Source organism: Myripristis murdjan, chromosome 7 (assembly GCF_902150065.1).
Source record: "Myripristis murdjan chromosome 7, fMyrMur1.1, whole genome shotgun sequence".
Taxonomy (NCBI): domain Eukaryota; kingdom Metazoa; phylum Chordata; class Actinopteri; order Holocentriformes; family Holocentridae; genus Myripristis; species Myripristis murdjan.
The window spans coordinates 18,402,912-18,430,461 of record NC_043986.1 but is presented as its reverse complement, the minus strand read 5'-3'; the positions used below and the strand labels follow the sequence as shown (position 1 = coordinate 18,430,461).

Sequence of the window (27,550 nt, the reverse complement as noted above, 5' to 3'; positions counted from 1 at the left end):
TGAGTGACAAATACACAAATGGTTTATTTGGCTGTGGAGACCAAATACATCACTGGTAATATGGGTTCTAATGTGTAACATGATGACATGATACTCCAGATACACACATGGCAAATACATGTACATACACAGGACACCCAGACACATGCAACACTACTACAATCTTCAGAAATAGTACCGCACAATGAGATAATACATAACTATAAAAAAGACTAGGATCTAGTCACCAGGGAAAAAAACTGGCCTAAACATAATCATACTTTATTATCAGGCACAGTCCTGTCTACTCTGAGTGTCTAATTGACTCTTGTTCTTATTCAAAGTGTCATGAGACCAAAACTTGGCTTCATTTTTGTATAAGGGGTACAGTAATATGTATAATATTTTACAGGTTTTTGTTTTGTTATCCTACTGGGTGATATTTACACATTTAAATGTGGCTTTAATGCCATTTCAGCATGGGATCTTATATGTGCTTAAAATCATGGCCATCAGGTTGTAATCAAACAGTTTAGGACAGATTTACAGGGGCTTAAACCCTTTAAACTGGACTAACAATGAATGCAGTTCTCTCAAGGGAATCATTTTACTCACATTATTCAGCATGTTTGGCATTAAGAGAAAAATAAAGTGATTCTAAAAAAACAATGCAAAGGATTTTTCAGCTTTCTAAGAAAAACATTAGTAAAACAACACAAAAATCATAAAAACACTTTGATGAACTGATTATGAGCTTGAGATCATTTGCGGTCATATCACAATGATTATTTTTTTCTTTTTTGCAAAAATGTACTCATTGTCATGAGAATTAAAATAAACTGTGGCTAATATGTGGATAATAGCAACAGCTTCTTTGTACATACTGGCTGCCCATGTGAGCATGCATTATACCAAAATAACCTGTTTCTTTAAATGAAATATTTTATTTCTCTGGTGTATCTGTCTGAACCTTGTGCACTGTATGTACCACATATCAAAACAAGTGAGGAAAAAAAAGAAAAGAAAAAAGAAAAAGTATTATTAGTGATACATCGCCAAAATGTCTCTGCTTTATTTTTATTTTTATTTTTTTAAAACAACAATTTCAGCTTCTCTAATTCAGTTTTATGACAAACCTTTAGTAGTGTGACAGTATTTAAATCAGTCTTCAACTTTGTGAGCCGGCCTACAGAAAGTCCAGTGATGCTCCACTGTGTTCTCGTTCGCACGCTCACTCATGTGATGCACACGTGTGTTGCGAATGGTGAAGCCCTGTTTCATGATGTAGTCCATCAGGTGAACCCGTAGGGACACCTCTTGGTGATAGTCACACGGTCCAAAGGTGAAAGACACCTGGCAGTCTCTGGTGTCCATCATGTGTTTGTTCCACTTAGTGAAGTTGTTGGAGATGCCCTCGAGCAGGGCATGCACCTTCGTGGTTATCGTCAGCTGGGTGATGATAACAGCCACGGGGTTTGAATACTTGGACAGTTTCCGTGTGCTGGAGAGCTCCACCACCTGCTCAAAGATGTCTGGAGGGTAGAGCGGCTTGGGATCATTAAGGCACTGGATCAGAGGTTCAATTTGGTAGAAGTCTGCCTCTTTCCTCAGGAGGTCCGTCTCTGTGAAGTCCAGAGGGAGAGTGAGCTCTGATGTCCGCAGGAAGTTCAGGATGTACCGGAAAAGTGTTCCATCGCGATCAATGAAGTAATTCCCTTGGGAATCGCGAGTGGTGGGGAAATCTCCCCGGAACATGGCACCAAGCATGGAGTCTGGATAGCGCTGCAGGGTCGATAAACTGGTGGTATAAAGGTGGCCTCCCACGTTCAAGGTGACAGGATTAGTCATCTAGAAGAGAACAGAGCACAAAGGCAGACAAGAAAAAGCTTTATGAGGAAAAAGGAAGCTAGAATTGATATGGTTCTTGACTATGATATGAATACTGTTAATTACAAATGGGAAGCAGACACAAGCAAAAACAAAATCACATTTTTATACGACACAATGACTCAATAGCAATTCAGTTCTGATAATCAAGATATGTTTCTTTACTTCTACTGCAGATCATCCTCTAACCATCTCTTACCCTATGGCCCCAGTCTCCATTATCCATTTGTAGAAAAAGATACCCACTTGGTCAGAACCAAATTGGAGGGGCAATGGCTTGGATTTGGGTTACTTTAATATCACCTGTGGAAAAACAATTGCATTAGGCGCTGTACCAAAGTCTGTCTGTCTATAAAGGCAGTAGAATAAGGCAGATTCAGTCATAATGCTGGAAATCTTTTTAATGAATAGGGTTTACAATCTAAGGCAGTATTCACAGGGCAGTCACCTTCTCTGTGTTGGATAAGATGATAATTGCTGCAGCGGGAGGCTACCTTACTTGGGATCTGGCAGCACTGTACAAATACTGTAAATTGAATTGGTCGTCTAATGCAAGCGCACTGAATAAATATATGCAAACGAGAGGAATACATCTGTTTAAACCAGACCAAACGCCATCACCGTGGCACCGAGAGCCGCGCAAGTCACACATTAAGTAGGTTTAGCCCATTTATTTCCATCTGGGCACCGTCCACAACTACAAAGGTGAACATGAGGTTTCCCGCAGCAGCTTATGTGGAGCATACAAGCTAACGTGGACTTTAATTTTGATGCTGCACAAATGAGCCACACGACCCAAACGCAACATTATGCAGTGCCATGAAGCAAGCAAGCTAACGAGCCAGGACGCAAGTATATCTGTTTCAAAATCAGTAACACCACCAGGCTGTTGAGTTTGAATGTGTCTACTAAGCTATCTACTATATGAAGAGACTTCCACAATGAGAAAAACACAAACAACTTCATCGTTCGCCGGTAATGCTATGCAGCATTGTTAGTTTACTGGCTAGCGGCTAGCTAGCTAGAAAGCTAGCACACTGCGGGTTGCCGTCCGATTAGCTAGCTGGATGTTAACCAACGCCGAGGCTAGTTAGCTGCTTAGTGACAAACGCGGTTTTATTAGGACTAAGCTTACCTGAGAGGAAAATACAAGTCTGAATACAAATTCACCGGGTTTGTCTCTTGGCGGTGTGTGTTTTTAACCAGCCGCGGGCCGCTGGGAGCAGTAGGCAGGTCCTCGGTGATGTTGGCCACTGCCTAACGGAGCTGGAGCGGCGGCAGCTGTGGGAGCTCCTCCGGGCTGCAGCAGAACTGCGCACATCAGGACACCGACAGGGAGGGAGGGAGGGAGGGAGGGAGCTCCTGCTGCAGCTGCAACCACAGCCACCTCTGGATGAGCACTGCGAGGAACTGCACGAGTCCATCTCATGTGTGTGCATGCTCACACAGCCTTTTATTTGCATGATCCAAATTACATTACCATTTAAACATGCAAACATGACTTAAACTAACACTTAAATGACCTTGGTACAGCATACAACCTCCATATATCACCTTAGTACAGTTTATTTTTAGGTGTGGGCCAGGTGTCTATGAGAGAAAAAACAAAATTCTGCATATCATGAGGACTTCTTGCTGCTTTTCTTGGTGTCTTGCTGGGAGATGATGAACTCCAAGATGAGTTTGGCTGTTCGACGGGGCCTTTCCATCACCACAGAGTGGCCACAGTTTTCCAGCAGGTCTACCCTGCACCCAGGCAAGGTCTCTGCCACCACTTTAGCCCCAGAGACATCCACCACCTGCAGGAGTATTTTAAAGGGTGAAGGGTCGGTGTCATTATGTCACCTAAATGTGAATTTCATTACGCCAGGCTCAGCTATTACCCGTGTTGAAGGGTGCTAGAGACTCAGGCCTCTTAAAGATTTAAGGTTAACTTGTCCTTTCATTTGTGCTTTGAAATACATGGTTATTCCATCAGTGTACAAATCTGCAAAATTACCCAGCTTAGTATTACCTGGTCTTGTTTCCCCCATATCACTTGTAAAGGTGCAGTGATGAGATGTAAGTGATCCTGTAAAGCATATCTTGATTTTTCACCAACAATCTCCATAAAAACTAAAACAAAACAGACAATCATAAACACCCAGACAACACAGACTGTATCGTGATGTATGGGAAATGCACAAAAAATTGTGATTCAAGTGAACAAACCTTCTTGGTAAAATTCATTGTGAGGCAGCCGGACATCTACTAGTCCTTGAAGAATCTAAACAATAAAACCACAGTGTAGAAACAGCAGTAGGATGACCAAAACAGACATTTTAATGATGTTGTGAGATTATAATTATTAAACTGCTTTTAGACTGAGCACCACTTTTTTTATTTTGTCACGATGGCCAAAGACATAACAGAGCAGAGTGCATTCAAAGTGAAAGTCAAAATGCTTTCATTTTCAAGTGAGGGCCTGACCTGATATGGGATCTTAAAGCGAACGTGGGAGCAAAGTCTCAACATGTCTTCCATCTCCTCCGGAGTCGTGGGGATCAGTGGGATGCCTAATGAGTAATGGCTGTGCTCCAAGTCCTGCAGATGATTGTCAAATTTGGTCTCACATGGATGTTTTATACCTGTGGGTTACAGCGATGATTGGTGACGCAATGATCATTTTTAGTATTTGTACAAAAAAAATCCCTTTCAGGCACTTTTTAAAGAGATAATGCAGCTCGAATGAAATGTAGGAACTGGCAAGTGAAGATTTATCTGTTTAATTAATCAACAGTATGTAGACATTTGTTAACTTTACTCTGAAAAAGCAAGATTTACAAGTCCTCTGGCTCCAACATTTCTTTTTGCATAACATAACGTACATAATGCTTAATGTATGCTTATTGTTGGCATTGTAATTTTTACTTTTCAGTGTTTGTCATCTCACAAACACAAATGGATGTAACTCACCGTCTGGACAAATGAGAGTCATGCTGCAGATTTCTGAGGGGTAGCAGGCAGCGTAGACCCCGGCCACGTTGCCGCCCATGGAGGTTCCAACAAGGTGGAAGGGTTTCCTGTTCAAGCGAATGGCTTCTACAAACTAAACAGGATGAGGAGCAGAAGCAGGTTTTCAGTGGGATGTGGTATTTTACTAGGAAAAGTACACCCCTACCTTTTAGTGCTTTCCCTTTGAAACTTTCAGGGAGTAACCAGCCCATGCATATATTATACAGGGGCAAAAAGCATACATACAAAAACATGAATAATCAGAGCCTACCTGATGGATCCTTCTGACCTGTCCCTGAACGGAATAATCGTCTGTGTTGGTGCGTGTTGTTCCCTCGTGTCCAGGCATATCCACACACAGAATGTGCAGATGTTTGGGTAGATACTATAGAGAAGTGGTAGAACAAATGTACAAATCCATCGCTGAGAGTGAAGTCCTTTATTACAAATTCTAGTGAACTAAAAGTATTTTAATTTGCTTAAATATCAAAAGTAAAAGTTGTCAGAATAAATTGCTTGTTTTCAGTGTTAGGGAAGCAACAATCCCCACAGAGTAAGAAAGAATGGCCTGTCATCCAGCTATGCTTTTTCTTTCAGCTTCATTACCAAAAAAGCCAGTTTGAAGTGTGCAGATTACATCAAATTCATCAACCGAAAACGTTAAGAGTTTGTATGTGTTGTTTACCCCCCTTTACCTTGACTACACTGAGCCATGTGTCTTTGTGAGCCGAGAAGCCATGCAGCATGAGGATGGACGGTCTCAGCCCTGGCTTTCCTCTGTAGGAGTAGCAGAAGCGATAGCCGCCGCAGTCTGCGTAGCGCACCTGCAGCCCCAGCGTCCTCCTCCAGTACCTGGAAGGAGGAAAGGAGGAGGAGGGATGGCATGTTGTGAGTGAACTCAGCTCCACATAAAGCACACACCTGCACACAGAAAAAAAACCCCGACTGCTCCAGTGGAACAACGTCAGCTCTCAGACATTTTATGAGGAGTTGCCTTGCATACAGATGTAGCTGAACGGCCTGTATCTGCTGTGTCTTTGTCCCTGCATAGGCTGAGTATCATTCTCAGTGCACCCTCACAGGCGATTTAAAACTGATCATCCAAAAAGCTACATGCACGCACACACACACACACACACACACACACACACACGCACACTGATTAGTGTTGGCACCAAAGGAGACAGGATGTGTCTATACTTGGCAAACAATGTGAAATAGATTTTACATTGCAGTCTTGTCAGTTTGCTAACCTTTCTAGAGGTTTCAAATGATACAATTTTCAAAGCATATTAAGTTCATGACACTTTTTCACATTTGTTAGCATACAAAAGAGGTTTGTTTGACACCTTGACATCAATACTTTTTAATGCACTGAGAAACATTGGTAGAATAGTTAGAAGGTGCATTTTGACACCTTGTCTATCTGTGCCAATCTGAAGACAATTCATTATGGGATGTAAAAACATACAATAATCATATCTACATTACCAGTAATATACTTTTATGAGAGCTGAAGGCCAGAGGAGGAAAGATGCCACAAAGGCCAGAATGGGAATAGCCAGTGTTCCCCCAGCGATGACCAACAGGTTCACCACATCTAAATCAGCTGCCATGGTCCACCTGATAAAAAAAACAAACAAACAAACAAACAAACAAAAAAATGAACACACACATTGCATGTATGCAGCAACCCATATGACTAAAATGTTGGGGGGAGGGGCATAATCAATATTTGCTTTACAGTGCTTTGTTGAGATGAGCCATAATAGCTCTCCAAACCACTGTACAGTGACAGAAAAAACAAGCAACAATATTCAGTTTCTTTAGCTTGTGTATGTAATAATGAAGGGAAGTCATTTTTATATACAATAAGGTTCTATAGAAGATAAAGTTGTACACATTTAAACAGTCCATTTAAAACATGCACTTCTCTAAATTTACTCAATATTTCTAAAAGTAAAATAAAATCAAAAAACTTACTTAATCAGATTTTTGTTGTTTTGTTTTTATTCCTCTTGAATCTTCTGTCACAGGCTGACACGTGTGACTGATGCCTCAGGAGCAGCTCTATAGATCAGTGTAACTGCATGCAGATACTGTACAGTACTTTGCTCTCCAGTTATGTGTCTATAGAAAGTACATTCAACTTGTTTTCCTCCAGCTGATGATGATTACATTTGATAAAAACTGTCCTTGTCTCTAGCAGTAGTCCCAGCAGATTATGTTTGCTCTGGAGGGGCTCATTGATTATTATTTATCACTGGGGGAAACCGGGCCACTACATTATTCGGTCAATCCTTTAAAGTGAACGTACAGGCCTGACTTGGTCATAACTGAGTCTAGTCAATGCATCAAAACTCTCATCAGTTAAAACATAAAAAAAATCTCATAGAGCATTTTGCTAAAAATTTATTATGCACTTATAGAAAAAACATACAAGTGTTTCATATATTGCAGGTGGCCATTACAACTTTGTTGAGAGAGAAAAATCATTGTATTATTAGAAAAGAAGAAAATAAGATGGAAAAATGCAGCTTATCTGTTTAAAATTACACGACAACCTGACAACCACAGCAAATTAAACAAAATTCAATAGTAATCTATAAAATCCCCAGTGCCGGTGTCACAGCCTGACACAACATCATGGAACAAGGACATGGAAAGGAGATCCGGGAATATGCTCTTCACCCCACTTTACTGCCAGGATATAGCTGCCCTTCTCCTTCACCACATAGCTGATATCATAGCAACTGTTGCCACAGTAGCTGATTGACACCTGCTCACAAGGGCGGGTGGGACCGTGCATACCCACCAGAAGGAGGTTTGTGCCTGGAAAGAGTAAGATCAGTTTGAAAATTATATATCTGCAGTGGCCATGAAAGAAGGAAAATCAAATCACAGTGGCAAAATTGCACAGCAGGTTAAAATTAATACTGAAAATATATTTTTGTAACATTGTGTCCTGTAACAGAGGCTCACCTGCTGCGCTGCAGTCCACAGAAAAGACGTTTGTCTCGCCGAGAAAGGCCGTGCTCAGGCCTCGGCCACAGCTGGCAACCTTGGAAGCATCAGACAGGAAGTCGGGCCATGGAGCGGACACTGTGCAGACGTTTTCTGCTGACAACTTTAATCCACTCATCGGATGACCTGTGCTCATGGAAGATGGTGAAATGTAGTTGAATGTTCTCCTTGCCATGGCCAAAATGACACTGTCATGAATCAATACAAAAAAAAAAGAAAAAAAAACTGCAAGACGGTGAAGATTGCTGTAGATTAAAACACAACAAAGTCAGTGTTATTACTCTTACTTATGCACTGGGCCGTGACTTTGCTCTGTCCCTCCTCATCATCCTCAGGAGCGCACACTGACACCAGAAATGGACTGTCCTGAATGTGCTCACCACTGAACTTGACTGACACCTCATAGTCACCTGGAAAAGGCCCAGAATTTCAGTTTTTGCAGATGATGAGAGAATCACAGTTTTAACTTATCATTATTCAACAGAAATCACACATCAGTGAACTGCTGACTGTTGGGTGAATCACTAATAAAAATATGAAAGTTGTTTGGTTTTCATACATTAATTGAGACTGCAGACTGAACTGGCAGCTCTGTATGAAATCAAATTTGTGGTAAAATATATGCCAGCCATTTCTATGAGCAGTATGCAAAATGATATAAAACACACACCTTTTTCTGGGACTAATGTTGTATCAGCTCTACAAAAACCCTCATGTTTGCATACTGACAAGAACCTTTTCAATTGTTCCTTACAAATAATAATGACTCATATCACAATAAGCAAGTTGTTACCTGAAATAAAATGTGGTTAATAAATATCTGTCCACTGTGCTCTATATAAAATGACCAGTATCAAAAGCCAACTAATTATGTGAAATGTGTCAGTTTGAAACTTGAATCAGCTAAATCAAGCACAAGATTTAAAGAATTTGTGTAGCCTAGATTTTATTACAGATTTTATTAAATTTTATTATTTATTTTTTTTTTTACACTAATTAGAAAACTGTATGCAGAAAATATTGAAAGTAAGGGTATGAATTTATCAGAATCATAGAATGTGTATGGCACTCCTGGACATTATACAACCGCTGAATTTGTCATACAAAAAAGGGGGATAATGAGTTTGGAGAAAACTGCACCCCTGTGAAGAATTATTTATGAGGTGAGGAATACAGCATGACAGTGTCAGGGAGTACTGATGTTTCATTAGCATGTATCTGTACCAGCTTCAGTAGCAACATAAGAAATGCCACAGGAGCCATCGTCTCTGTCTTCAAACACCAGCTCTGCCTTTCCAGGACCTTCCATCGTTACTGAGAGGTCGCCAGCTCCTGCCTCCCGAGCCCAGATACTGAACTCAGCTGTAAGAATCGAGAGAGAATATTTAACACTTCTGAAAACTAATAGGTTTAAACAGATAACCGACAAACCTCAAATCATCTTTTTATGTACCACTTCATGTACCAATTTATTATTTATTATTTATTATTTCTTGCTTTGCATCGGTTGAGTTTCACAGTTGAGTCTAGTAGTAGTTTAGTAGTTGACTACTGAATATTGATTTGTTGACTAGGGTTTGATTAATACAAAGTTGAATATCAGCACTGGACAGTCCAAATACAGTGTTACCCACTTTACCTGGGATATTTGTTTTGGCACACATCAGGCCCGGGCCCCAGGCCTGCACTTTCTCTGCTCCTCCTTCCCCAAGTGGCCCCACAGTATATTGGTAAAGGCCTCCAGGGATCGGCTGGCCCTTGTACTGTACACTCACAGTATGGACGCCAGGCTCAGTGGGTACAAAGCTCACTGAGCAGAGATCACATCCTGTTATAGTGACAGTAGCTTCCTCTGTGGTACCTGAAGGACTGCACACCTCAGCAGAAAGATGCTGGAGCGCCAGACCTGGTCAAAGATTAAGTGTATGAGAAAAATTACTATTTTGTATGCTGCAAACAAAAGGAAAACCAATACATCAGTATTTTGCAACAAGGTCAACAACCAGTGGCTGTATTCTCTGTATGCATAAAGGTGTAAGTGAGGTCTTGAAGATGTTTGAGATTCATACCGGGTATTTTGAGGTTGATCCCACATGTTTTCCCCACATCGGCAACACTGTCAGCTCTCTGGTAATGAGTTATGCTGTCTGTCACGCAGCCGCTCTCTGTCACCACAACTGTGAAAGGGCTGCCTGATGTAATCAGAAAACATAGCTGAAGCTCAGATTTCTAAAACTTCTCAAGATATTGAGAATGTGGTTCTCAGTGAGCGAAGTCAAGAGAAGCCCTTAGAACATATTTCCTTAAAATTCACATTTTGAAAACTTATGACTATTCATTAAATAAATATGTGAATATCTTGGTATAGGTCAGATCTAACAAATGGCAATGGGTGAATAGCTGTGAACAGCCTTTAGGGTATATTCAATTCAATTCAATTCAATTTTATTTATTTGTATAGCCCAGAATCACAAATACAAGTTTGTCTCAAAGGGCTTTACAGAAAAATACAAAAAAATACAACATCCTCTGTCCTTAGACCCTCACATCGGATGAGGAACAACTCCCTAAAAAAAAAAATATATACAGTATACAGTTTTAAAAATTGACAATTAACAACTGACATTCACAGAAATTATGTTGATGTGGTGTCCTCTCTGATCTCTTACCTGGCACATGTTTGTCTGTAAAACTGACAGACACAGTGTATTTTCCAGCCTCTGTTGGGCAGAAGGACACGCCACAGGTCCCGTCTTCCAACTCCTCTGTGTGGATTTCCACATTACTGGGCCCCTCAATAGCCAGAGCAAGGCCGCCAAAGCCTGCTCAACACACACCATATCAGCTGTCACGACTAATTTTTCAAACCGAACAAATCTGAGAAATACAATATTGACATCTAAAAAAACAAAGAAGCGTGCCTGCCTCACGTGTATCAACCACAAAACTGGATATTTGACAGGTATATCCTCTTGTTAGCCCTGGACCGAACACTTTGACCCGACTGGCATCTCCAATCTCTGAGGGATTGATGGTGAGAGGAATGGGACTACTGGCCACATGCTCACCATTCCTCAAGACACTCAGAAGATGTTCTCCAGCCTCTTTAGGAATGAAAGAAACACCTACACAGCGGAAGGAAAGAGGAAGTGAATCTTGTAATCTGAAAAATCCACTCACAAACCACTTGGCCTTGGTATTCTTACCTATGTGGCTGTCGGGCTGCCTCTTCAGCAGGCAGGACACATCCCGTCCTGAGGGAGACGTGATGCTAACGCTGAGCAGGCTGATGTCCTCCTCTGTGATGTCCAAGGTGAAGTCAGCGACTTTGCCAAACCTGGCCTGGGACCTCAGCTGGATCGGGTCAAGTTTGGCCACAGCACAGGGACCTGAAGTCACAAAGGTGAAGTGAAATTTCATAATGCGAAGGAATCGTTTGTGACACTGAGCCACCCATTAAATAATGTGATGCTTAGGCCGAGCACTCATATGGTAATACGTGCATAATCTACCTACCAGCTATCTTTGCAGTAAAGGGACTTCCTGTGATATTCTCATCATTGTAACGGATAAAGATGTTGTAGTCTCCAGGCACGGTGGGTAAATAGGTGACAGTGCAGGTGCCATCTGTGCTGCTCAAGCATTGGATTTCAGCTTTAGAAGGACCCTCAAGAGCAATGTCCAAGTCACCTGATTAAGTAGAATTTGTTATTTTGATAAATATTTATATTGGTATTGGCAAGAGCTTTTTCTCAACCACAGAGTAGCTCATGGGCTCTTTTGTGAGATACCGTACCTTTTAATAAGTCTTTGTTGAAGATTGTGAAGGCTGCCATATGATTGGAAATGCCAGAGACAAGTCCTGGCCCATGTGCCATCAGTTCTCTTTTATTAGTATTGTTCACATAAAACTGCACAGGGCTTTCTGAAAGAGCAAAATTAAATCATAGATGTGCTAGTAAAATATACAAACATATCCTGATTTTCTGCTACATGTAACCTCACAGTCCAGTGACATTTCCTTGGTTGAACTACAAGAACCGAGGTTGCGGTTTCACCTGACACAGTGGCACCGCTGGCTCTGATGTGCATTTGATGCAAGCCTTCCTCTGTAGGTTTATACATAAATGTGACCGTCCCGTCTCTGTTATCAATCACCTCAGCTTGCGTCCTGCTCCCTGATGGCATATGGACCTCTCCTAACAAACAGCCCCCAAATTAACCAATTAAAAACAACGCAAGAAGTACAGACCAAAAAAACAATAAAAAAGATTGTGCTCAGCATCTCACCTGTTATTTTTCCATCATTCACATCCAAAGCCATGACAGTGTTAAATGGCATTAGTCCATTTTGTTGGTCTGCGCTTGCTAGGGGAATGTAAGAGCCATGCTTCATCTATGAAAAAGAGGCCAGTAACACAAAACAGTTAACATCTGCCATGAGAAGCAAAATAATATAGTTCAAATGCATGCAGGTTTTTATTTACTGAAAGGTGACTGGGATGGTGTTCCTACCACAGGACTGAAGCCATCGCTGGATGAAGCTTTGTGCCTTGACTTGGACACTTGACCATCACCGTTCATTTCAAAACTGTCATCTCGTGCCTTTGTTCACATAAACAGTCAAAGATCATCATCAAACAAACACAAAATGACACAAAATCAAGCATTAACTATAAATATGCATAGAATGACTGTATGCAAACACAGTGTTTATTTATTTTTGTATTACTGGAAACTTCTCAACAAAGCATCATTACGATGCATACAGAAGGGAATAATCAAGGTGCATCTCTCACCATGACCTCAAGAGGACATGTGAACAGAGTCTCCCCTCCAAAGTTGGTCGACAGGATGTGCTTCCCTGGCTGTGTGGTGGTATAGCGGATCTCAAAGGTCCCGTCCTCTCTCTCAGTGACATCTGCCTCCACTTCGTTCCCATCAGGGGTCAGAACAAAGGAGGAAACCTTCCCCACACCTGCAGACTGAGCGTTCACCACAAACACAATCTCCTCCCCTCCACCAATAATGGAGCCTAACTCAGGACCTGAGGGGAAGTATGGACAAATGAAGAAGTTTATAGTTTATAGTTTGGCTCATTCACAGTCTGCACCTAAAAATGGAGTTTTGAGTGCTCGACAATAACATGTCACACCTGTAACGATGCATTTGTTGGCGTCCCCTGTTGCAACAGCTGAGACGTGATAGGGTGATGTGGGAATCTCTTCTCCACTGTATTCAATAGTAATCAAGTAGTTTCCCACTTTGTTGGGAACATAGGAGACGTCATAGGTGCCATTGAAATGATCACGGATTCTGGGTGTTTTTGATCTCCCGTCTGGATCCTGAAGTGAAACCCATGAAATGTGAAAACTGCAACATATCTGAGAAAACAGAAACTGGGAGCTAACAAACAACAAAATAACTCACAACAATCTCCACTGACAGCTGGCCCTCTCCTGCCTCAGTGGTATCAACAGTAAAGTGGGCAGGCAAGCTGGCAGGTAGCTCGGAGAGTAGTCCAGGGCCGCTGACCCGAACTTTATCCGCATCACGACTGGGTAGCACGTGGAATTGGAAGAGACTTCAAAACAAGAAGAGCGAACAGAATATGTGTGATAAAGTCTCCAAAAGGTCACATTTGAATGTCTTCCATGGAAAAAAACACAAAACGTTCTCACCAGCAATATTCATCTTCATCTGCATATTTGACCACAAGAGAATGAGAGCCGTCCATAGAGGGGGACCATGCCACTGTGTGTTTCCCATCTTCGCAGTCCTGCACTTCTACAAGTTCCACCTTTCCTAAACATTTTGAATAACGAAAGTTTGAATTATGGACACACAGACGCACACCGTTAATTTCATTCCACAAGATTTAGGGTTTCAATTTGAATAACTGATGCAATCCGTCACCGTTTGGCATCACCATAGCCACAGACTCTGGTGCTGCTCCTGTCTTCCTGCAGGCGATAGGGAAGGTCTGAGGGACTTTAGCACAAGTTTTGGACATCAGACCTGAACCAGACCCTATATCCTTGTTGGCATGACTGGAGGGCAGAACATGAAAGTGGTATGGGCTGCAGGAGGGGGGGAAACATCAAATATGGAATATATTACTGGAGATCAAATGAAACTTTCATATAGCAAGCAACATGGCCACTTTAGCCGATAGCTGTACCTGCAAAACTGCTGCTCATCGGCATATTTGACCAACAGAGAGTGAGCTCCTGCCATCGAGGGCGAGTAGGCCACTGAGTATGTCCCATCTTTATTGTCTGTCACCTCAACTGGCTCCATGTAACCTGAAACATTTAAACAATGATTAAAAAATATGAATCAGTGAGTCAGTGGATAGGATCAAAGAAAGCTGGAAGTCAGAGACATGATATAGTAAGATTAATGCATGGATAAATTAAAATAGAGGACCTTAAATGTTGTTAAGCCATATTCTCACCACTCGGAGTAACAACAGCCACAGACTCTGGGACCTCTCCTGTCTTGCTACAGTCAATAGCAAAGGTCTGATGAAACTTGCCACAAAGTCCTGACTCCAGTCCAGGACCTGAGATTTTCAGCTTTTTATCATCACTGATGGGCAGCACTTGGAAACTGGATGAACTGAAATTAAAGTTAACAACATCAAGCAACTGTAATTTAGGCAAAAAAAAAAAAAAAAAAAAAAACATCAATTAGATGCCACTGAAATATATAACAGATACCTGCTAAAGTCATCCTTTTCAGAGTATTTAACCATAAGGGAGTGAGCACCATTTTCAGAGGGAGTGTAGTCCACAGAAAAGGCCCCGTTTCCAATGTCTGTCACTTTTAAACCCTCCATTTGACCTGAACATAGTATTTTATGAGCAGTTAGTGCAGATTTTTTTTTTAACTAGCCAGTGTTTAGCCAATGCAATTTCAACTGGCATTAAATGACATGATCAGAAAAACCTCCTAGTTTCTTGGTTTTAATCATTTATAATCAAGTAGTTACCTCTGGGTGTCATAACAGCCACAGACTGTGGGACTTCTCCAGTCTGACTGCAGCCAATAATGAAGGTCTGAGGGATTCGGGCACAGACTCCTGATTCCAGTCCTGGTAATAACACTTTCACCTTCCTAATAGGGCCACATGGCAATAGTTGAAAGGGCAAACAAAAACAGTAAAGAATACCAGTTGAAATCCAGTTAAAGTGCAGATATTTACATTCACAATAATGCAACAACACTATTTTAAAAATTAAAAATAAATAAATTTACCTGGAAAATTGTTCTTCATCAGTACATTTGAACAGAGAAGGAGAGCCTTCTTCTCTAACGTCTGTCACCTCCTCCTTCTTACCTGGTTGAACAGTGCAAATAACAGAAATCTGAACATGTCCTTACAACTATAGTTTATTGATTGGTCAAATGATATACAAAAACATATTACCATTTGGTTTCATGACGCTTTCGTCCGTAGTGTTGTTCTGAGGGTCTTTGGCACAGAGAGCTGACTCCAGGTCTGGGCCAGAAACTTCAAATGTTTTGACATCACTGGTGGGCAGCACCTGAATTAGACTGAAATACAACCATTTGCATTGATTATGATTATGGTAATAACTGTTTCTCAGATTTACACCTGACAAAGTGTAAAATCAGAAACGTTAAAATTCCATGCAACTCCAGAGGAAGAATTTCCGGTTTCCACTATTCTCAAAAGTTATTCCATTATTCCACTTTTGTCAAAACTCACTTTCTCAATTAAAAACATTAAGCAGTTACACTTTTTTTCATCTGAGCCTACCTGGGTGCTTCAATCTCATCAGTGTATTTTACTGCCAACAAAGAGTGAGCATCCTCCACAGAAGCAGAGGACAGTGGGGAGTCTTTTCCAGCTCCATGGTCAACATTGGTATTACCTGCTGATAAAGGACAAAAATATCATATCTCGTTGACACAGATGTTTAATTTTTCTGTGAAATATATTGAAGCAGCAAAATAACAATAAATAGCCTACCACTAGCAGCTGAAACAGCCACAGACATTGGGGCTTTTCCATCCTTGCTACAGTCCATGGTGAAGTTGTCAGGCATTTCAACACTGACTGCTGATTGCAGTCCTACCACTGATCCTTCCACTCCTTTACTGGAATCACTTGGCAGCACCTGGAACTGATACAGACTAAAACAAAAAGTATAAGCAAAAACTGTATCAATTAAAAAAAAAAAAAAATCAAACATGTGTGGAACATGATATAGAATATAGACAGATAGATTTTTTTTTTTTTAAACTGAGTTGATTTTACCTCTGAAACTCCTCTTCATCAGCATATTTGACCACCAGATGGTGAGCACCCCCTGCAGTGGGAGAATAAACCACCGAGTATGTCCCATCTCTATTATCTGTCACCTGGACAGGCTCCATCTCACCTGTTGGGAGCACAGAAATGATGGGAAAACTATCAATGAAATTGATAATTAAAAAAAAAAAAAAAAAAAAAAAGTAAGTGTGCTTACAAGTGTGCATATAAGTGTGCTTACATTTCTACATACTACTCTCACCATTTGGTGTCATAACAGTCACAGATTCTGGGGCTCCTCCGGTTTTGCTGCTGGCAATAGTGAAGATGTGAGGAACTTTGTCACAAAGCCCTGACTCCACTCCTGCACCAGAAGCCCTCAGCTTGTTGGCATCAGTGTCCGACAGCACTTGGAAGTTGGACAGACTAAAAGACAGTGGCAAAACATCGCTTGAAGGACCTTAACTGCATGTGGTTCCAATAAAGCTGCACTATTTGAAAGTGGTTTTGAGCCATACTTGCTGAACTCTTCCTCATCAGCATATTTGACTTTAAGAGAGTGAGCTCCCTCCGCAGCAGGAGTGTAAACGGCTGAATACGTCCTATCTCCATTGTCAGTTACTGCAACAACCTCCATAGTGCCTGTTGATCGGACACGACAAGCCTGCTTTAATCAGTCAACACTCACACATAACCAGAAATTTCTTTTTAGACATGAAATATTCAAGTTATACCACAGGTGTTTCAAGAATAAAACTTGCCACTGGGTGTCATGATGGCCACGGACTCTGGGGCTTCTCCACTGTGGCTACAGCAAACAGTGAAGGTCTGAGGGATTCGGGCGCAGATCCCAGATTCCAGTCCTGGCACTGAGACTTTCAGCTTCCTGCTAGAATCATGTGGTAGCACTTGAAATGTGTAAGGACTGAAAAAAAAAAATAAAAAGAAAGAAAAAGAAAGAAGAAGGAAAACAGCAATATGAGCCAAAAGTAAACTACTCACTAACAATAAACACTTTACTGCAAAAAACACTTAAATAACCTCAAATATGAAACAAAACTATGCTATATAAAGATGCTGAATATTTTCTCATTTATTAAAAAATATGTACCTGAAACTCTCCTCTTCATCAGGATATCTCACCATCTGGTCTGTCACCTCAACATGCTCCATTTTGCCTAAACGAGGACAAAGCTCAGTTAACAAAATTATTGATATGATGCAAATAAACCACCAATCAGGAAAAACAACTTGTTATCCCCCAAGGGATGATTAATATTACCATTTGGTGTCATAACAGGCATGGCCTTTGGGGCCTCTCCAGTTTGGCTACAGTCACTGATGGGACAAACTTGGAAGCTGAAGAGCCTACATCAGTCAATAGGTAAAAAGCATGAGCAAATATATATGTACAACACATATAAGGCAATAATGATTTAGGGAAAGTGTTCATGTGCTTGTAAAATCTATTAGCCTCATATGCTCACCTACAAAACTCATATTCATCAGGGTATTTGACCACTAGAGAGTGAGCTCCTTCCACAGACGGAGAGTAAACCACTGAGAACGTCCCGCCTCCGTCGTCTGTCATGTCAACAAGCTGCACCTCACCTGACCAGTAAAAATATGTTGTGCACATTTACTAGCCTTTGAAATATTGCAGTTGTAACAATCTGGGCTAAAATATAAAATATGAACAATAATGCCTACCGCTGGGTGTCTGAACAGCCACAGACTCCGGGGCTCTTCCAGTCTCAGCGCAGTCTAAAGTGAAAGTCTGGGGCCCTTTGGCACAAAGTCCTGGACCCGAGACCTTCAGCTTGTTGGCATCATGTGCAGACCACACTCGGAGCATGCTTGGACTTCAATGATGCAAAATAAATGTTAGTATCATATCAAAAATTATAATTAATAAAGCATTAACAGGGAAAATTATATTCTTTTTAAGTTCAAAGTGTTTGAATAGCACATACAGAGAATATTATACATTCATCAGCTTTTTGTGATTATATGAAACTGCTTCTGTGGGGAATTACTTTTGAAAAGTGTCTAATCATTTGATTTTCTTTAAATATATTTACACTGTATATCAGATGGTTCTCCTTAACATTGTCAAGATCAGTTTTGATTTAAAAAAAAAAAAAGGATTTTTAAGTCATTTCAAACTTTAAAAGCCACTGAAATGGTGACAGTGTCTGAATATATGAAGTATATCTGGAAAAACATTTGACTTTTGTAACAAATTTCACTGTGAATTCCAAAATATTCTGACTGAATCACCTTGTTGAAAAAATTAACATATTCAAATAGATTTGAAAATGACAATATTCCAGCCCGGCCTGCTTTGACCATAAATGAAGAAATCGGATTAAAAGACTAGTCCATGTTCAGTCCAGTTTTGCATAACAAAGTGAATCACCTGCAAAACTCCTCTTCATCAGCATATTTGCTGCCCAGAGGCTGAACACCCTCCATCAAAGGAGAGCAGGCTGCTGAGAGCGTCCCATGGTTGCTGCCTGTCACAGTGTCCATTTTATCTGCTCAGACACACATACACACACATACAAAAAATATATATTCAGTATAAAACAGAAAGAGTGACATTTTACAAGATGAATGATGAGTTTACCTTCTGGTGACATCGTCTCTGGAGCCTCTCTCGTGTCACTGCAGCTGGTAGTGAAGGTCCAGAGCCCCGACTCCTCTCCTGGTACTGAAGCATTCAGCCTGCTGGTATTTTCAGCTGGCAGCACTTGGAATGTAAATGGGCTATGATATATGTGACACACATGAGACAGTTGAAATAATGTAAAGGTAATGAATTATATGACATTTATCCACCACACAATGATTTTTCCCTATTGGTTGATACCAAAAAATGTTTTTCCATAAATTATATACCTGGAATATGCCTCATCTTCAGCATATTTGACCACCAAAGAATGATCACCCTCCATGGATGGACAGTAAACAAAAGAATGTGTTCCATTTCCAATGTCGTGCACTTCAACACAGTCTATTTTTCCTAAAAAAAATAAAATAAAATAAAATATGAAGACCATGATTTGAACCACATTAATGAACCATGGGGAAGAATAACTTCATGTTGAGTGCATTGAATTACCACTGGGTGTCATAATAGCCACAGACTCTGGGGCATCTCCAGTCTTGTCACAGTCAATAGTGTAGGTTTGAGGGATTTGTGCACAGACTCCTGATTCCAGTCCTGGACCAGAGATTGTGGCATCACGTCTATCAGAGATTTCCTTCACTGGCACTTCAAAAGGGCTACCTTGATTGAGGGGATGAAATCAGAAGTCAGCCATACTGAATGTTTGCTCCAAATATGTTAGATATCCTAGAAGAATTTATCAGTAGAGCTAAAATGACTTCATAGAGCCTTGCCTTGAATGTGCTCCCCGCCAGAGGTGATGTTGATTTGATATATTCCTGGTACACTGGGGGTGTACTGGACATCATAACAACCATCACAACTGTCTGACCAGGAAACTTTGGCTTCTGATGGCCCCTCCACAGTGACAGCTATGGCTTTTGCTCTGCTGCCTCTATGAAAAACAGCATGAAAACTTACTCTCAAAGTCACAGGTCACTTTCTGATACAGCAAAACTGCCAGGAATTTGTCTGTAAGTTGATTAGAAGGTTTTCAGTGTTACCGTGCTGTGATAGTAAAATGGTTTCTCTCCCCTGTCAGTCCCTGAAGGAGTCCAGTCCCACTGGCAAAGACCGACGCTGGTTTCTGCTCTCCTTCAAAACCATGTAGCTCTCCCACTGCTCCTGTACACATGCCATTCAGAGTGATAAGTGTACTGTGCATGATTCAAACTCCTCAAATAAAAACTGGACATTAGGGAATATTTCATACCCTTTACTATTACTGTACATGTGGCCATGAGCCACGCTGCCTTACCTCCAGCTTCCACATCAGCTTCATTCCCGCAGATTTTCACATGGCTGGTGTAAATGGCTGGATCCACTACCACCTGAGATGGAAAGTCAGCCAGCACTTTTCCTCCGCACTTCAATCGGAGTGTGTAGACACCGGCAGCGAGAGGGACGTAGACAACTGTATAGGTGCCATCTTTGTTTTCCTGAACCTTGGCCTTGGCCATTTGTCCAGTTTCAGACACCGCCTCTGCAGACAGCTCACCAAGCCCAGCCAAGGCACAACTGACGTTCACAATGCATGGCTCCCCTACTTTGCCCTTCTCTAGCCCAGGCCCAGATACAACCACCTTAGTGGGATCAAAAGGCATCTGGATGTCAACGATGAACGGGGAGCCTGGGATGTGTGATCCCTGAAAGATAATGTTGATTAGGTGTTCTCCTTTTGCTGTTGGTAGGTACATCACTGTGCAGGTGCCATCCTGGTTGTCACAACACTTTATTTTGGCAGGGCCGGGGCCGTCAACTGTCACAGAGAGATGACCGCTGCCAGAGTCGCTTGTGTCGATGGTGAAGTCAGCCAAGATCCCAACAAATCCACCCTCTAGTCCTGGGCCGTAAGCCTCGACCTGAGCAGAGAACATATCTCAAAACATAGATATACACAGTGTGTGCAGGGGGTGTGTGTTGTTACTGACATACCTTTCTGGCATCAGCTGGCACATTTTTGGGACTGGTAACATTCAAATTAAGCTTGAATGGAGAATTAGTGCTTTTGGCTCGATCCAGGTCGATATCCCCTCCTACAACATGTGATATAAAGAGTGGGGTGGGACAGTATTATTCAAGCAGCATGACAGATACAGCATTCAAAGTATATACATATTACCTGTCTCATATTATCTATGTATCACGCAATTACAATTTACTTTTAAAGAGTTCACTGAAGATGGAAGACACCATGTGAAAATTCACCTTACCATTTTGTTTTGACCCTTGAGACTCGCTGTCTGAGGTGCTGAATGAAGGATCAATTTTAATTCTTCCAGGCATTACCTGCAGAAAAAAAGTGCCAAGATGTTCTTAACATACAACTTCAAGTATGTTAGAGTTTATTGAAAGCAGCTTTTGTGATAAGCACTCATAAATGTGGTGTTTTTATTTAGCCCTTCCCAGACATCACGTGGCAATCAAGCAATAGGGCCAGTACTGTGACACATTTTTCCTTGGATTTTAAACTTTTTTAAAATTATTCATTTTTTATTCATTTATTTTTTTGCCTGACAATTGAGCAAAAACAGGAATAAGTGTGAGAGAGAGAGATGTCATGCAAAGACCCAGGCAAAAACCCAAACCTCTGACGCCACGCCCTCACCGCACGCAAACCAGACCACTGAGTCACCAAGACACCCTTCCTTGGAATTTCAATTGGTGTCATTCTGTTTCTTAATGTACTAATCTTATTCTTTTCTTTGTCTGTACAGACATGGTGGCTTTCACCACTCCAATGCCCAGTTCCTATTCTATTTATTGCAAACAAACAAACTATGTTTGCTGCTACAAGATGCACATAATTCGTCGTGTGGCAAAGGAAAGGCCAATCTGCTTTGCAAAAAAAAAAAAAAAAAAAAAAAAAAAGTAAGAACTTTTATGAACTGGCTATAGGTTAAATCACTGTTTTATGTCAAATGACAAGTATAAAACATTTATGTTAAGATTTCTTTCAGCGAAAAATGTGGATTATTGTTTCAAGAACCGCATATCTCGCCTAAGTCAAAATCAGTATCCTCCTGCCTTTAAAAAATGTGAGCAGAATGTGCTGAAAGCGTGTGAGGAGAGGACTCACTCTGAAGGGGCTGCCGGGGACACTGACCCCTCCCCATGTTACAAAGAAGGTGTGTTTGAGAGGGCTGGTGGGTGTGTAGAAACAGCTGTGCAGGCCAGGTTCTTCACTCTTCACCTCCACGCTGACAGGCTTCCCCTCGGCGCTCTGGTGGTTACAGAGCAGCATGTTGAGATGTATAACCCATTCACATGATATAACAATCACCATCAGGACTAGTGTTGTGTGACAAATGCATGTGCAAGTACATCAGAATTACGTTTATGGGAGGTGGTAGTTCTTTTCATTATTTATCAAAGTAATTTCCACCCATATGCTGCAACCACGCCAGTGCAGTGTGAGTCCTGTGTTTTACCTGAGCCTGAATGCCCAGTGATCCATCTCCAGCACATCTGGCATCCACCGTGAACTCCATTAACCTCTTCAAAAGGAAGCCATTCTGACTCACTCCATTTCCAAAGACTTTTACCTAAAATATATTTTTGAAAAATAAATAAATTGAAGATCCAGAGAAAGCCTCGATTCTTGCCTTTGCTGCCATCAAGCGACATTTCATAGAGCCGCTTCACTAACAGCAAATAAGAGACCGGCTTTGTGGACGCTGTGGCAGCAGGAGGTATGATTTTTTGGGGATGTGGATGCTCCTTCTATTTCAGTATCACTGATCAAGAACAGATTGAAATTCATTTATGTGAACAATGCTCAAATATGCATTCTTAAATGGTGCAAAAAATCAGCTTCCCATACATTCTCATAGGAGTACCAGCATCATTGAACACGTTTTGTCATCTTCATATTCTGGATTTAGTTTTGGGAAGGAGCCGTTCATCACGACATATTAGTTATCTGCACATGATCACTGGAGTTATCTATCTCAATTCTTTTTTTTTTTTTTTTATTAGAGTTCGTCTACAAAGGTTAACGATTTTTAATGTATTGTAATTTTTGAATGAGGATATCTGTTATAATCACAATGTGACTACAGGACTAGGACTATATAATGGACTATAGAAAGCTGAAGGTTGCACTGTAACTGCAAAAGCATCATAATGTAGAGCTGTTTCTCTTCTGCATCCGTGGTCCACTACAGATGACCTAGATACAAACTAGAGCAGAACAAATGGACACAGCAACTCTGCAGAGAGGCACTCGCCTTGTGTGGGAAACATTCCTTCTTATTTGGGTTTATATAGGACAGGAAGGGACTGTCCTCAATCTCCTCGTCGTCACATATCACATGCACAGCGTATTCCCCAGGTTTTGTGGGCCAGATCCTCACATCACATGAACCATCGTCTTGGTCGTTGCATTCAATTCTAGCCTGAGAGGGACCCTCGACTGCAAAGCCTGCAGAGCAAAAATGACACAGCAAATGTTGACTTTTTGCTGCAACATGTTAATCTATCTATAAAGGGAACTTCATCTATCCCTCCAGGTAATTTACTGTTCTCCTGTCTGTATATCTTGTACCTAACCAACTAACTTTTACAGTGACCTTGCCAATCAACAGTGCGACTCCTACCCAGCATCCCTGCATTGGCACCAATAGCTTCCACTACAAAGTCAGCTGACATTTCCACAATGCCACGCTCCAGCCCTGGTCCCCACGCCCGGATCATCTGGGGGCCTGCCCTTGGTCCAACCACAACCTCAAATGGGCTGCAAACAAACAGAAAAAAAGCAAAAAACAAAACTGATTAGGGCTGTGCTCCTGGAGATGGTTTTAAAATCATAATCAGCAAAGTGGAATTACATTCATCACAACTACATGAATTTGTGGCCACTGTTTGATTATGACTGTTATGTCCTCACCTCTTGTAAATGTGCTCTCCTGCCCATGTGATTGACACCATGTAGCTGCCCACTATGTTGGGCTCATACTGAAAGACAGAGACGCCTTCACTGGCCTCTTTCTGTTTAACAGGTACATCAAAGCCATCTGAGGAGAATAAACGTAAGAAGTACAGTCTGCCTCAAATGTGCATTGCAGAGGCAGAAAAAAACATCCAAGCAAGCTAAAAGGAGAATGTGCTGCTGTGTCTTAAAACAGAACAAGCTCACCTGGTCCCTTGACATGCACTTCCAGGCTCCCAGGTCCCGCCCTGGTCAGGTCCACTTTGAAGTTTGTTACCTGGCCCACCCTCACCCCCCTGGGCTGCAGCCCCCGCCCAGTGGCGGTGCACGCCTTTGCGTTGGATACTAAGAAAAGTAGACAGAAAGTCTTAATTTTCTATGTTTTAAGCACATAAATATGGATAACTTAAACTTAAACAGGTCAGCTCTTTGGGTAAACTAATTTGGCAAAATTTTCAGTAGTGGCCTGAAAAGGATTGTCTCCAAACATGGTAATGCTGTTCTCTTATGGAACTTTGGATACACTTTTATGTCTTTGGTCTTTTTATCTGCATCTTATTGCACTCTGTATGTGTCTTTTTTCTTTTATATTACAATGTTATGCACATGTTTCCACAAGATTTGAAATAGTCTTTTATGTATTTATATGTATTTTGCATCTTATGGAAAGCACTTACCATGTATGACCATGGTGTTTGAAATGTGCCCTATAAACAAACTTTGCTAAACTTTCTACAAATTGGTGTTGTAACAACCAGACTCCACCATTAAGATGAATGAAATAACTTTGTCTTGGATTTGGGCTTTTTTTGGTATTCATCTCACATTTAAGTTCAAATGAGAGCACAAGAAGTCTGTCTGACACACCTGATTTAGGTTTGAGGGGTGCTCCAGGTTTCAGCTGGGCTTTGGGGAACATGGACAGGTAGGTCATGATGGACTGCTCATCCACACAGGGATCAATGATCTCCTCTGGAGCTATGACCTTACAGAAATGAAGCAATGTGAAGACAGCTCATCAAGTTGAGAAATACAGAACCTCCTCCTCCACAAACTTCCCATTAGTGTCATCAGCCTCCTTGTGTGGTAATAATGGCTCCACTGAGTGGTTACCCTTCAATTGAAATGATCAGTGGACATCTAGCTAAATTTGAATTCACCACAGCAGTCACAATATCTCTCAGATGATCTAACTTTGCCTGTGTGACATGACATAATTAAAATAGTTACTGGCCATGGATACTTGGGTAAATGCTGAAAGCATGAGGTAAACTTAAGGGCCTTTTCCCAAGAGACCATTTCTCAGAAAAGATTGCCAAATATGTCAAAATCTGTTACAAAACAGTAGAAGGAGGAAACAGCTGGATATAACTCATGCACTATTTGCACCATAATACCCTCAGCTTGTTGCTTTTCTGAGTGCGTGGATTTTTCAAGATTAACTTTGAACTATTTGTTCTTTATTAGATGGAAAGGGGTAGACAGAATGAAGGACACAGCCAAAGAATAAAAGCAGTACAGGTCAGGACCTTAGAGGTCACCCAGGTAATACTGTGTACTGTATATGTTTTAACAGGCATGACCACTTGGTAGTCTGTGGCATTTGTTGCCATTATTATTATTATTATTATTATTATTATTATTATTATTAAATATAAAACAAAATTATGAACACTAGTGTACTTATGAACTGCCTTGGGACCCTTTGTATGTATAACATACACATATTTTGTTTTTGTGTCTTTCATTTACTTTATTTTATTATTTAAGTGAGCTGTCAAAAGCTTAGTATTGTAAGAAGGATAGGCAAAATAAGCTAAGGCTTCAGCCTAAAGCTTTTCGGTCAGTGTTTATTTGTATATATCATATATTTGTTTTGGTTTTCCAGTACTGAAAGGAAATGAAATATTATTTATTGTTTAAAAATATGTGTAAAGGATATTGTCTATTTATATGTGTATTTGATTTCTGCAACTTGACAATGATGAAAATGACTTGAAATAAAACATTCACTAATCACTAATCACTAAAAAAAATTATAAATAGTTCCTGCTTATTCATGGTATTTGCCTCCCAGATGGTACAGAAGTTCACTCAGCCATCCTGGGACTAACCTGTGGCACCCCTAACCACGCGTCAGCCTGCTGCATGGCCTCTCTGGCATTGTCCACTCGCTGCACCTCATCCCAGCTTTCCCAGTCAGGGCACAGGCCTGCAGCCAGAGAAACATCTGATTAATTAAATCATTAAACCAGACACATTGTACAACACTGTGAGTGCTGAGTTTAGCTGGAGAAATGTAACATGATTTGGAAGGAGGGCCAAACTTGATCAAATGTAGTGGGGGAAAGGGCAATAAAATGATTGTGATTTGGTTATTCTTGATGTTCAAAGCAATACGGCTCTGATAGATTAGATCTGGTCACAGCTCACCGGGGGCCAGCCCATCCACCAAGGCTCCCAGTGCCTTGCCATCCATCCAGTCCTGGTTGAAATTGGTGATGGGCAGTTCAGGCACCTTGTCCTGAATCCAGCCCAGCAAACGCAGTTCTGGAGTCTGCTTCTTGGCTTCCTCATCTACCAGCAGGTGGGAGGAAATGGAGTAGTGCAGGATCAAGGTCCACACCAACCCCAGAATCAGCTTTATGTTACCATCCACAATGGCCTTGCTATCTGGGGGAGGGGGAGGGTAACACCACAGAATCATCAAACTGACTCAAATCCAAAAGCACCAGTTGGCAAATATTATGTGAAAATTACAAGCAGACATGAAACTTCCTGTGGACAGTATCAAAACCTAAAAGAAACTGTTAAAATGAGTATAAAAGTGAACAATAACTGTATATTCCAAGGATTTTGTGCCATTCCTTCAATATCACATGAATGTCTTAATCCTATCTCCATGTCACAGAGGAGGTTTGGACATTTTCCTGGGGTAAGACCACTGAATTTGGATGTACAGTTTCTTTGACTCACCTATGGACACCAGCTTAATCCTCTCTTGCTCCAGAAAGTCCAGGGCCACAGACACGTTGTCCAGTCTCATTTGCCGGAAGGTGGGACGTGTGTGGTATTTCCTGGGCATCTTCTTGTGGCTCAGCACCTCCAGAAGGGCAATGAGGGTCAGCCCGTCACTCAGGTCAAACTGCAGATCACTGATAACCCTGCCCACACGGCGCAAGTGCTCATTGCACCACCGCGTGAAAGTGTTCTTCTGAATCTTTTTCCATGGTGCATCATCGGCCAGGTTACACTTGGTGGCACATATACTGTGTTCACCGAGAGATAGCTCACTCTCCATGGAAAACATTCTGTGTCAACTCTCGTGTGCATCGACCAGCTTGTTTAAATGGTGATGCACAGCACAGGGGAGCTTTTAAAGGAGGGTGAATCGGGGAATATGAGAAGCTCTAACCTCACCAAATTTTTGCTGGAGGGGTGGGACAAAATATCTCCCTTCCCTGTTATCTTGAAAAAACATTGCAAGGCCAGTGACCATTATACTAAGGGTACACAATACACACGAGAAGAACAGTACCTCTGACATAGTGTTGTCATTTTCATATGAAGCCTTTCCGTAGAGAGAGAACATAAAAAAACAGGTTGCAATGAGCTCACCAGGGTGACATGTGTAAAGTCTTATGGGATGGAGGTCAGTAATACTATCCATGAGCCCCAGGAGTAAAGCTGATCCCCATATGGGTGCTTCGTGACTGACTTTCAGCCCTGACTTCATCTCTACACCCCCTGCTTGTGTTGACATTATTCATTGCGAGCACCAGAA

At 41.3% G+C, this 27,550-nt stretch overlaps 2 protein-coding genes across 3 annotated transcripts; both read right to left on the bottom strand.

The window, feature by feature from the left end:
- kctd6b (potassium channel tetramerization domain containing 6b) lies at nt 1–3,270 on the bottom strand. 2 transcript variants are annotated; one of them, XM_030056630.1, is made up of 3 exons: nt 3,002–3,270; nt 2,066–2,169; nt 1–1,827 (listed from the first exon to the last, which is right to left on the bottom strand). In XM_030056630.1, exons 2-3 carry the CDS (start codon nt 2,090–2,092, stop codon nt 1,141–1,143), a joined length of 714 nt encoding a protein of 237 aa, XP_029912490.1. In that variant the 5' UTR covers nt 2,093–2,169; nt 3,002–3,270; the 3' UTR covers nt 1–1,140. The 2 variants fall into 2 exon arrangements, with proteins under 2 accessions (XP_029912490.1, XP_029912491.1); XM_030056631.1 differs by having other exon boundaries at nt 3,037–3,270.
- Nucleotides 3,271–3,485: 215 nt separating this feature from the next.
- On the bottom strand, nt 3,486–27,076 carry flnbb (filamin B b). Its single transcript, XM_030056581.1, has 53 exons — nt 26,743–27,076; nt 26,200–26,439; nt 25,881–25,978; nt 24,634–24,751; nt 23,974–24,111; nt 23,725–23,851; nt 23,435–23,571; nt 23,066–23,259; nt 22,268–22,381; nt 21,916–22,059; nt 21,050–21,125; nt 20,772–20,872; nt 20,095–20,698; nt 19,841–19,961; nt 19,571–19,731; nt 19,290–19,457; nt 19,067–19,190; nt 18,795–18,934; nt 18,585–18,702; nt 17,876–18,027; nt 17,657–17,776; nt 17,277–17,343; nt 16,927–17,054; nt 16,684–16,807; nt 16,428–16,591; nt 16,172–16,295; nt 15,884–16,047; nt 15,671–15,785; nt 14,879–15,003; nt 14,607–14,730; nt 14,342–14,496; nt 14,066–14,189; nt 13,801–13,964; nt 13,566–13,689; nt 13,315–13,441; nt 13,040–13,229; nt 12,684–12,931; nt 12,400–12,489; nt 12,175–12,280; nt 11,943–12,083; nt 11,681–11,809; nt 11,397–11,574; nt 11,091–11,233; nt 10,806–11,009; nt 10,554–10,706; nt 9,954–10,076; nt 9,524–9,790; nt 9,109–9,246; nt 8,172–8,294; nt 7,843–8,010; nt 7,514–7,692; nt 4,336–4,392; nt 3,486–3,665 (listed from the first exon to the last, which is right to left on the bottom strand). Exons 1-53 carry the CDS (start codon nt 27,074–27,076, stop codon nt 3,486–3,488), a joined length of 8,175 nt encoding a protein of 2,724 aa, XP_029912441.1.
- Nucleotides 27,077–27,550: the final 474 nt, after the last annotated feature.

Excerpts from the sequence above, each read along its gene's own strand:
- kctd6b (XM_030056630.1), bottom strand. The coding sequence starts at position 2,092 with ATGGATAATGGAGACTGGGGCCATAGG. Across the intron at positions 1,828-2,065 it reads ATGGAGACTGGGGCCATAGG|ATGACTAATCCTGTCACCTT; the intron begins GTAAGAGATGGT and ends GTTCTCTTCTAG.
- flnbb (XM_030056581.1), bottom strand. The coding sequence starts at position 27,076 with ATGTTTTCCATGGAGAGTGAGCTATCTCTCGGTGAACACAGTATATGT. Across the intron at positions 14,497-14,606 it reads GAAAAGGATGACTTTAGCAG|TTTCCAAGTGCTGCCCATCA; the intron begins GTATCTGTTATA and ends CAGTTCATCCAG. Across the intron at positions 8,295-9,108 it reads TTATGTTGCTACTGAAGCTG|GTGACTATGAGGTGTCAGTC; the intron begins GTACAGATACAT and ends GGCCTTTTCCAG.